Source organism: Nilaparvata lugens, chromosome 3 (assembly GCF_014356525.2).
Source record: "Nilaparvata lugens isolate BPH chromosome 3, ASM1435652v1, whole genome shotgun sequence".
Classification (NCBI taxonomy): Eukaryota; Metazoa; Arthropoda; class Insecta; order Hemiptera; family Delphacidae; genus Nilaparvata; species Nilaparvata lugens.
Window position 1 is genome coordinate 56,676,982 of NC_052506.1, and position 12,193 is coordinate 56,689,174.

The 12,193-nt window shown below is 35.4% G+C and overlaps 1 protein-coding gene across 2 annotated transcripts in view; it reads right to left on the reverse strand.

Annotated features, from left to right (window-relative positions):
- The window catches only part of LOC111057596 (multiple epidermal growth factor-like domains protein 8), a 181,373-nt gene that overhangs the window by 122,570 nt on the left and 46,610 nt on the right, over nucleotides 1–12,193 (reverse strand). The window contains exons 8-11 of one of the 2 annotated variants that reach the window (XM_039424112.1): nucleotides 11,855–12,099; nucleotides 8,292–8,570; nucleotides 7,120–7,257; nucleotides 4,144–4,327 (exon numbers count right to left, since the gene is read on the reverse strand). In XM_039424112.1, the coding sequence (XP_039280046.1) occupies nucleotides 4,144–4,327; nucleotides 7,120–7,257; nucleotides 8,292–8,570; nucleotides 11,855–12,099 (846 nt within the window). The remainder of the gene's footprint in view (nucleotides 1–4,143; nucleotides 4,328–7,119; nucleotides 7,258–8,291; nucleotides 8,571–11,854; nucleotides 12,100–12,193) is intronic. The other variant, XM_039424113.1, reaches the window with a different exon arrangement.

Consider the following 12,193-nt stretch of genomic DNA (forward strand, 5'->3'; position numbering starts at 1 on the left):
TGATATGACTTTTTCAATATTTCGCATTATTTCTCTAAGGGTGAAATCACCTGATTATTGCATTATTTTCTGTAGCATATAGCCTAAATCCTATATAGAATATTAATCATGCACTTTTACAAGATCCAACAAAATTTATTCATAGAATAATAATTCAAAGTAGATGAATGACTGAATTGAAAAAAAAACTGATAGCAATCATTCAGATGATAATCAAGTTACATGTCATGCTCACTGCTTACAGGAATTCAAAATAGCCTCCATTTCTCTTTGTGCAACTTTTGCTGCCGTTCATCAAGCTTCGAGTTGCCTGTCTCACTTCCTTAGGCCGTCTCTTCATCACCTCAAACGTCAATCGAATTCTGAGAATCAGTTCCTCCCTGGTCTCTACAGATTCTCTGTAAACTTTATACTTTTCACAACCCCCCGAAAGTAGAAGTCTATTGGAGTAAGATCAGGTGAGCGTGGTAGCCAACTTACGGGTCCATCTCGGCCAATCCACTGCCCAGCATAATTGTTATCAAGCCACCCACGGACGTTTCCAGCATAATGAGACAGGTAGCCATCCAACTGGAGCCACATATTCTGCCTCAAATTGAGAGGCACGTCTTCCATCAATTCGTGAAACTCATTGGCCAGAAAGTCCATGAAAAATTCACCATTTATTCTTGCAGGGGAAAATGAAAGGTCCATGTATGTGGAAAAGTTATTGTGGAAATTTACAGCACCAGTTCTTGTGATCGTTCTTTCATCCGTGATCTGTCCATAAAATGTTTGAAATACAATCTTGTGCTAATATCCAACTGCATCCTTGAAACAGTATCAAGTTCATTCAACTCTTGAACTGGGGTATCATGAAATGGTCGAAAGTTATTGTTCTTCAATATTCTTTGAACTATCATTCTTGAAACATCTAATATCCAAGCGGCCCGCCGGCCTAAAATACTTTAGAATAAGATTCTCAAAAGCTTCAATATTTCTGGGAATATTATATTACTAGCCGTCAGGATCGCTTCGCTCGCCATATCCGTTTAGCCAGACGTTTAGTCTGGACCCCCGACTGGATCGTCCTAAAATATGATAAAAATATGACATAACATTTCAAATTTGGTAGGTGTGTTCAGTTGGCCCTTTAGAGGCGCAATAAGAACAGATTTGGAAAAATTTCCAAAGATACGCCCAAAATCTAAGTTTTTTAGCGTTTTCTCAGCTTTATCGAGAACAAATAAACAGAAAATGTTCAAATTTACTACAGAAGCTCAACTGGGGTGCAATAATGTTGTGTTTTGGAATTTGAAATAACGCCAAAGATACGCCCAAAATTAGCGTTTTTTCAGCTTTTCTGCGTTTCCCCACCTTTTTCAATAATTCATGGAGATATATTTAAAAAAAATTCAGTATACAGGTTTAGATGAGGTGGAAGAATTTTGTTCACCAAAGATACGCCGATATAGTAACAGGTGTTTTTCGAGATCAAATAACATAATACGTTGAAATTCGGTACGGGGGTTCCGCTGAGGTCTACATGCAGGCGAGCGAAGCGAGCCCGCTGATCTCATTTTTGGACAATCCAGTAGGGGGTCCAGAATTCGGTACAGAGGTTCCGCTGATGTCTACATGCAGGAAAGCGAAGCGAGCCCGCTGATCTCATTTTTGGACGATCCAGTCAGGGGTCCGCTAGACAGATATGGCGAGCGAAGCGAGCCTGACGGCTAGTGTGTATGTATAAATGTTTTCAGAGTACTTTTTCCTTAGTGTAAATTGTGAAATTCGATGATTTTTTAAAAGTCGTCAAACAGCTGTTTGATAAACTTTCTATAAACTGCTCTACCTACTTACCTCATGCACGAAAAGGAGGCTACAAAGTCCATTTCTCAAGGATGGGTTTGAGTTGGACCCCCCCTTAGTTTCCCAGTAAGGAGACTCATGCCAGTTGATAGAGCTAATAAATAACTATACAGGGTATGAATTTGAAAAAAAATCGGTCAAGTCATTTTTGAGAAAATTGTGAAAAACATGATTTTTTAGTAATTTATCCGAAATTTTTCTAAAGAATATTACGAAACTCCTGCAATTTTCCCAGAAATGGGACTCATGTCAGTTGATAGGGCTTATAAATAGCTATCCATGGTCTAAATTTGAAAAAAAATTGTTAGAGCCGTTTCGAGAAAAACATGGTTTTTTAGTAATTATCCGCCATTTTTCTCATGTATATTACGGAGCTCCTGCAATTTTCCCAGAAATGAGACTCATGTCAGTTGATAGGGCTTATACATAGCTATCCATGGTATAAATTTGAAGAGAATCGTTCGAGCAGTTTTCGAGAAAACCATGAAAAACATGGTTTTTTAGTAATTATCCGCCATCTTGAATTGAATTTTATTGAATTTCTTATTGCCGGATCCTCATGGTATAAGGACCTTAAGTTTAAAATTTCAAGTCAATCGGTTAATTAGGAATGGAGTTATTGTGTTCACAGACACACACATACACACACACAGACCAACACCCAAAAATCATGTTTTTAGACTCAGGGGACCTTGAAACGTATAGAAAACTTGAAATTAGGGTAGGTATCTTAATTTTTTTTGGTAAGCAATACTTTCCTATGGTAATAGGGTAATAGGGCAAAAATGTAAGTTTAAAGTAAAAATGTATGTTTTCCTTGGTCCAAAATTTTTCAATTATTTGCCTATTCCAATAAGACAAATTCAGCAATTATTGAGTTTGTTTGTTTGATATTATTTGTTGATATGGTACTAAATGTTTAATGTGTGAGTTCTATGCTTATAAAATGCATGCAAAATAGAGCTCATTGATAGTTAATGTATAGTTTAATTTTTCATGAATATTCTAAAAATTTATTGAAGCGAAACTGTGTGAATGTGTGTGTGAATAAAGCATCCCAAAACTATTTTATTAAATGCTCCTACTTGCATACTAATTAGTTCTAATTCAGCAACTACACCTTTTCCAATTTTATTTGAGAAAGTATCAAGTTAATTTGAGAAAGTATCAATTGTATTTGAGAATAGTCACTTGTAATTGAGAGAATGTCAGATGTAGATGAGAATAGTCAATTGTATTTGGGAAGTCATCACATGTAATTGAGAATAGTGAATTGTATTTGAGAAATCGTCAAATGTAAATGAGAATATATCGATTGAAAATGAGAAACTTTTTCGATTAACATGTCGTGGCTCTCCTGTAGCCTACAGTACAGGTTTGATTTGAGCGAGAAATGATACTGTACTACGTACACAGTATTCCAATATTACTACCATAGCCCTTGCATGGGAGCAAATTGATATTTTCAATGGTGAAAGTATTTCATGTGGTGAAGTATGATTAATAAGTATTATTTCTATGTAACTTATGTATTGGCAACGCGACTTTTGTCCCTGAACATTTTGTGAAATACCGGTATTGCATTTGTTGAAGATCAAATTCTCTGTGTTCACGTCGCAATTGAACTTATGATCAATCAATTGAATCTCTTGATCAAACAATTTGGCAATTCTTCAATGGATTTTGGGGCTTGAAAAATTTTTTTTTCAACAATTAAACGTGTTATTGGAATTTTAAATATATTATCATATTATTTTATATGAGTACAGATATGGAAAATATTATAATCATAAATAGTTATAAAAGTACTGGAACTTATATAAGTACAGGCTTTTTAAAACCATTTCCCAATTACAACTGACAACTTCTCGATTTCAAATCGTATGTTCTCAAATTGAAATGATACTTTCTCAAATAAAATTCACTATTCCCAATTACAAGTGATGACTTCTCAAATACAATTGACTATTATCATTCACATCTGACGTTTTCTCAAATACAAATGACTATTCTCAATTACAATATTGATACTTTCTCAAATACAGTTGGAAAAGGTGTAGTAGTACTTTTGTTTTGCTAGGGTGAAGTAAAGATTTTATTTAATTCATTATTCTTATTATTTTTAGTGAAATTGTATTGTATTTTTCTGGTTCTGGATTTATTGTAATTTGGTTAATTATTGTTTTGGCAAAAAAAACTTATTTGATTTTGAAATAGGATTTATATTAAAAATAAGATTGAATGCAACAATGTAACACATTTAAAAAGATAGAAGAAAAAATAATGTTGTGAGACCTGCTGCAAAAATGTTGGGGTTCGAAGGGTTGGCCGTCGTGGCTGGCAACGGAGGGCGGCAGAGTGAACGCAAGGAGGTCGGCGTTGACGTTGCCATGGTAACCGCCCACTATCAGCAGAGTGTTGCCGTTTCGCACTGCAGCCCCATGCGCAAACACACCCTGATCTTTCGGGTACTGCGACGCTTCAATCACAAAATTATTAAATTACAATTTTGCAATTTCAAAATTTATATTTATTCATATCTTTGTTTTGAAGAATAGATCTTGAAAACTGTGACAAATGAGTAGATAACCTAGATTGGGAATGTTTAGTGCCGGTTGCACAAAAGCCGGTTTAATTTTGATTAATTCCACGAGAGCCAATCAGAGAAGCCGCCTTATCAAAAAGGCCTTCGCTGATTGGTTCTCGTAAAATTAATCACGGTTAAAATTTAATCGGAATTTGTGCAACCGGGCCTAAATTAAAATAGAAATAGTTTAGGAGATGTGTCATTTCGAAATTTCAATATAGTGTAGACAGATATTTGATACAGTACCTGTGCTTTTAGTAAGTTTCTTTTCAATTTTTGATCTAAAATTCGAATTCAAATTTTATTCAATCCAATTCACAATATTTACAAATTATGAGAAAAAATAATACAGCTTAACAATATTAGAGTAATAAGTTAATATTTTATAAAGTACATAAAAGTCTAATTTATTAAACAATAACATCAGACAAGAATTCGAACATGCTAAACCAGGACTAATTTGTGAATTTGGATAGAAAAATACTGCTTGCTGAGAGTACAAAACTCTACGTCTGCGAGCAGGAATGAATATCTGATAATTTATGAATTTATAGAAAAGTAGAAAAATATAAAAAGGAGAAAGAAAGAAAAATTAGCAACCAATCACTCACACATTCACACTAACCATGCTCACACTCCAATTCCAGCTCATTTAGCCAATGCATAGCCGCCATTATCAGAGTATTTTAACTAAGAAACCACATTGAATAAGGTCTCTAGATAGTCAGGCATAAGACCTCTAAGCCATCCAAGAACTTTTGTTTTAAAAACAAGTCGATTTTGTGTTCTCTTAATTTCAAGAGGAATATTGTTGAAAAACTTAGGGCCGAGAAATACAAACGATTTCTGGAAACAAGTGGTATACGATTTAGGAAGTCTTAGTAAATCAGATGTCACTCTCTTAGTTTGATAACTAGGAACATCCCTGAACAACGCATGACCACAGTTTCCAGACATAACATAAAACATATACAATACTTTGAAAACATAGATATATCTGAGAGGCAAGCATCTGAGACTCTGAAAGATAGGAAAAGAATGTTCATATCTACCCTCCTTCTTGATGGCACTAACTATGGATTTTTGTATAGTTATTAAGGGCTTCAAGTGACTAATGTAAGTGGAGCCCCAACAATTTATACCGTAGCTGATTTTTGAATCGACAAGTGCAAAATATAGCTGCCTCTGGACACTCATAGGGAGAAGTTTATTCAAAAAGTAGAACTTCCTCAGTATTAACAGCAGATGGCTTTTTATATTAGTAATATGATGAGACCAAGTGAGCTTTTCATCAACAATCACACCCAAATATTTCAATGAGTCAGTTTGACCAAACACCTCACAGTCACAGTCATCACTCGCACAGCTACCATGAAACTTCAGTGCAGAAGGCAATGTCCATGATGTTGATAGTGTAAACAGCATGTATTTTGTTTTTGAAAGATTGAGCTGAATCTTATTGTGTCTAAACCAGAGCAACAGCTTGTTCAAATCATCCTGCATTAATCTTACCAAATTGGGGCCATCCAGATCACAATATGCCAATGCAGTGTCATCTGCAAAAGATACAGGCATACCAGAGAACCTGAACGAATAGAGATCATTAATAAAAATGAGGAACAAGATTGGCCCAAGGACTGATCCCTGTGGTACACAACAGTCCACTACCTGAACCTCACTCTTCACACCTCCAATGGCTACATATTGTTGTCTGTCATTCAAATAGGACAAGAACCAGTCATGAGCCACGCCCCTGATGCCAGCATTATACAATTTATTTAACAAGATCGAATGGTTCACTGTGTCAAATGCCTTTTTTATATCTAGAAACAGTCCTGCGACACAGCGTGCTGGCCTGAAGTTGAGACCATAGAAAACAACTGCCATAAACCTTTCAAGAGCCATTTCTGTATTCATACATTCACGAAAGCCAAATTGGTTACTATAGAAAAAATTACATGAAAAAAATAATAAAATTACATAATAAAAATTCTTCAAAGTAGATAAGCATTTTCCAGTTTTGAGTGCTTACTGACGAATTTGGTTTTTTAATCATCCAATTTCGAAATGTCATGTCTATGTTTGCACTGAAAATTGTAAAAAACCTATCAACTGAAAGAAAAATGTTGTTATGGATAAGAACAATTATGTCTATCAAAATTCGGGGGAGGAACAGTTTTGGGCTGTGCTTGTTGTTTCCCGCTCCCTTAATCATTTCAATGAATTGTGTATAATAGGATCAATAAATTAATATGGATATGATGGGATAAATAAAGAAAAAAACGTCAATATACTTTATTACTACGCATCTCATAATAAAAAACACATTCAAATTGAAAACAGTCAACACGATCAATGAAACCTACAAGATACCCACAATATAGTCTATTAACAGGCTTCTGAAAACCTTGAGACAACAAACTATCCTGAACTTTCTATTAGACCTATTGAAGGTTGGTTATATCAACAGGTTCTATGATTGATGTTGTAAAGGGATCACAATTGAAATTTAAATACAAACATTATGAATACCCATGTTGTTCATCCAGCTCTACTGGAACAACATATCACAACCACATTAATTAAGAATGTTGTTCAAGTCAGTCGACAATGAATGTTTGAATAATTACACTACAAATTCAACAAATGATTAGCCTACTACTATTTTGACAGAATATTCTTACCTTGTTCAAGTGATCCAAGAATTTCATGATTGACCCATGTATGACATCCCATGTGATACAGGTACAGTTGATTGTCGTAGCAGATCTCCTCTCTGTTATGTCTATGCGAATAACCGCCGAATACTATGAGATAGTTACCTAAAATTAGGAGACGTCACACATTTTTTAATTCGTTCTTCATTCCAAATTGCAGAATTCCAATTTACAGTATCAAAATAGCAAAATAACCATGAAATCAAACAATGATTGTTATTATTATGTGAAAAATTTGGAAACAAAATAACAATAAATAATTTTAGTAGTTTTTACTAAATACTAAAATTTATACTTTATTTAGATTATTAATTTAATTTTTTATAGTAGTGTTAATCTATGAATTAGGAACTATCAATAATACTTCACGTCTGCTTAAAGGAATGAATAGATTATTTACAAATTATTTGGGCTGTTGCTCTCTCCAAGTCATAACTGTATGATTCGAGGTTGCATTAATAGATCAATAAAAATAGCACTATATAGACAATATTTACAATCCAATTCAATCCAACTACTGTAAATCACAACACGAAAAAGCATGGAGACCAAAAATACAATAAAACAGTTATGGAGACCATTCAAGACTCGAAACACGAAGCTACTGATAAACCTATATAGATTATTTTATTGTATTTACTAGGCATCAACAATAAACTCCCGTAAACTCAAGCTTATGAAGGAATACCTCCTGTACTTTTGAATGTAACCTTTCTTTAACCTACAGGAAATAAACTGATTTTGACATGGCATTTAGAGTTAGAGGAGAAATCTTAGGTCTTACAAAACGATTTCAAATAAGCAGTTAAACGATTAGCTTTTACATTTCTCAATCATTATATAATACATCCATTAGATGTTTAATGAATGCTACCTCTTATTCATTTCCATCTGAAGATAAGTTTTTCAAATCCAGTTTCGTTCGCCTTTGATAATTTTAGAATTTTTCCTGGTTGCACTTGGTTCAATCAAATTTTGTCATGATTAAATAACTTTAATTGCCAGAGAGCAAATTAATGAAAAAAGAAGATGTATTCCTCATCAATGAATAATCATAGTTGATTTGAATAGACTTACATGCAAACATCTTATCATCTAATGACTTAATAAGACACTTTCATCAAATGGAATAGACAGACCCATGACAGAGGCGGAGTGGAAGGCGCGCTCTTGCGGCACATAGGAGTCGCGCAGTTCGGCACGCGGGTAGTGCAGCTCGGCCCAATGGCGGTGCCGCAGGCTGAACGAGAACATGCGGTCGCTTAGCGTCGAGAAGCGCGCCACGTTGGCCAGGATGCCGCCGTACACTAGCAGCGAGTGCGACGCCGCGTTGTAGACGCACGTGTGCGCCACTATCCGCACGTCCAGCGGCTTGCCGCCGCGCGGCTTCACTTCAAGCCACTCCTCGTCGCCGCCTTCTGTCACAAACATACCAAAACACTGTTATTACGAATACTAGGCGAAATGTTGCGCAGAAAAATACATGATAAAAGAATCATTAAGCCACAGTCCTGACACATTAAATACGGTTGGTATATTTCCATTCCAAAATTTAAAGGTTTCTATAAAATTGCTGCTACTATGCCCCCAAGAGTACAGAGGCATAAACACCAACAAAAGGAAGATTCTTTGTGCACCATAAGGTGTGAGTTGTAAAATCAGCTCAATCAGAGTAAGATAATAACTTGAATTTAGCGTATGTAGTGTTCAAACATTTTGAAATTGATTATTGCCAACGATTGGAAATAATTTAAGAAACCAAACTATAATTCTGAAAACATGATTATATTTAATTTTTGTAAAAAAATTAGTTAGGGTCGAAACAAGATTTTTATATTGTTTTTATTAATTTGTTGAAAAGTATCCCATGTAAGTGAAGTGTTTTCTAATTGTTGTATTATTCAAAGGCAGAATTATGTTAATTTTCAGGCTCAGAGGCGCTTCAATGACTAGAGAGTCTACACATGTCACTCCACAATATAACTCTAATCATACAACATATGTAATAATATTTATTATTCTGTAAAAAGCATGACATTTTATAAATACCAGTAAAGGATCATATATTGAAGAAGGTTCATCACAGACAGTTAACTGCGGGGAAAAATCCCTATAAGACTATCCAAGTAATTCGATATGAGTACATTACAATTCAATTCAATTCAATTCGATTAAATTAATTCAATTCAATTTTATTAAGCCAAAACACTTTACAACTGGCCATGTTTATAATCGATTACCATTCAACTGGTTCAAAAGCTATCTTGAAAATAGACAACAGAAAGTTTCATTAAATGGGGTGGACAGTGACCTCAAGACAGTGGATTATGGTGTAATCCAGGGGAGTACTTTGGGGCCTTTACTCTTTCTTGTTTATATCAACAACATATCAAGGTTGAACCTACAGGGTCAGTTGTTTCTTGTTGCCGATGATACTGCCCTGGTCTCAGTGGGTTCAACTTGTAATGAATGTTTCAATCAAGCATCCATCGATCTCGTCAAGCTGAAGGACTGGTTTGACAACAATGTCCTGTCAATTGATATTAAAAAAACTAAGCGCCTCCCAGTTTTCCAACGTAACAGCCCAGGACCAATTGAGCTCAGGTTGCATTCACGTGGCAATCCATTGTCTGCTGTCTGTGGCTGTCCACCTATTGAACAAGTTAAACAGTATAGGTATCTGGGTGTTGTATTCGATCATAAGCTGAGCTGGGGGGCTCATGTGCAGTACCTTAGGCAGCGGCTGCGAAAGCTGAACTACGCATTTGGTCAGCTAGGGCAAGTCCTGGGTGCCGGTCACTGTAGGAACGTTTATTATGCTTATGTTCAGTCCCTGCTCGAATATGGCATCTTGGCGTGGGGGGGGGTGCCTCATCCAATGTATTTCAGCCCCTTGCAGTTTCACAAAGATCACTCATTAAAACGCTTCTCTTGAAAAATAACAGATACCCTACTCATTTGTTCCTCGAATTTCCAGTTTTGAATATTAAACAGCTCTTCATTAAAAACCTTTTAATTTTTATTAAAAAAAATACAATTCCCAATTCACAGAAATGCAGCATAATTATCCTACCAGAAATAGATTAAATATTAACATCCAAATCCCTCGTCTCGAAAACTCAATGCAATTATCAAACTCTTTCCATTTGGCCCATTGCCTTTATCGTAATGCACCTCCAGAAATTCTATCATTTGGTGAGGGGTGTAGCATCGCCATTTATAAGCGTGGAGTGAGCAGGTGGCTTCTCAGTATTGGCCCGGCGGCTGCAGAGGCTCTGTTGCGGTCTCCTTATGTCTAGCTCAAAAAGCCCGTCCTAATAGTTCGTCCTTACCTATTGGTTTTGTTCAGTTTTTTCTTCCCCTTCAACCACAGATACTGTACTTTTTATTTATATTTTGATTGTCGTTAAATATAAATGCCGCAAATTAATTTAATAATTTTTTTTAGTTTGTCACTTAGTTGTACCCTATTATTTTTTGCTTATAATTTTCAATTTCTTATTCTATTATTACGTTTTTAGTTACTAGATTTTTTATTACGGACTTGTCGTCAAGCATGGAGTTATTCATTTACTTTTTACTTGTTTTTCATATTAATGTTACAAACTAATGTATCGTCTTTACTTTGTTTTTACATACTATGTAATGTATAGAGTTTTTGAATAAAATGAATTGAATTGAATTCAACAAATCAATTACTCTTCAAGGCTGAAGAGTTTGAAACAAGAAGTGATAACAAAAATAGTAAAATAGTATACACTATATAATAATTATCCCAAGTATGGGGTAATTCATCTCAACAAAATATGGACAGAGTGTTTAAGATTCAAAAGAAGGCACTCAGATGTATAGAGAAAGTGAATAGGTTAGACTCTTGTAGGCCTTTATTTAAAAAGCTTGGTCTATTAACTGTGCCATCTTTGTATGTATATGAAGTTGTAATGCATGTGAAAACGAGTGGTGTGATCCAGAATTCAGATGTTCATGAGTATAATACGCGAAACAGAGCAGATTATCATATAATGGGTCACAATAGTAGGTTATTTGAACAAAAACCAGATTATATTGGTAGGAAATTTTATAACAAGCTACCTCAAATCTTGAAAAGTAATGATGATTTGAAGATTTTCAAAAAACAAATGAAAAAATATTTAGTTGATAGAGCTTTTTATAGTGTACAAGAATTCCTTTCAAACCTAAACTAGGTTGAACTACTTAGTGTTAGAATTATTATGTAATAACATGACTTGTCTTATACTCCATGACTGGAGTCTTTAGGACGTAATCTAAAAAAAAAAATATATATATATATTGAATAATTTGCATATAATAATTTAGCAGAGAAAACGTAAGGGCTTAACGATTGATAAAACCAACAAAAGGTTGGTCAAGAACATTAAACTTTTTCGATATAATTGTAAAATCACGTAAATATGTTTCTTTTAAAATATCCCTTTTCTCAACATCATGAGATATACTAGAAATAAGTGAGTAGTTCTAGACATTATCCCATCATTTTGTGATTCTCTTAATTTTTATTACAAAAAACTGCCTGCCCAGATGGTCACCCTGTCTCTGATTCACCTCTGTCTTTACAGAATTGGGTGAAAAGATTCAAGATTCATTTTATTGGCCATCCAGGCTACAAAAGCAACAGGTAAGTCATACATAATTAGAATTCACATTGCAATTAGTGTGGTACCTGTGTGTAGCCGTATCCGGTATATGGCGGAGGAGAACTCGCCGATGGGGTTGGAGCCACCGACCACATAGACCCAGCCGTCGTCGGCCAGCGTCAGAGTGTGACGGGCCAGGGGAGGCGGCCGCAGCGGGGAGGCAGTGGCCCGCAGCGACCAGCGGCGACTCCCCACCTCGTACAGCCACAGCTCGTCCGACAGGCTCCCGTCTGCCAGCCTACCACCGTACATCAGGAAGCCGCCTTTGTAACTGCACACAAACAAGCGCATGTCAAAACTAACACTAACATTTCAACTTTAAATAATTAACACCCGGTCTCTAGGACACTTATAGAATGTAATGA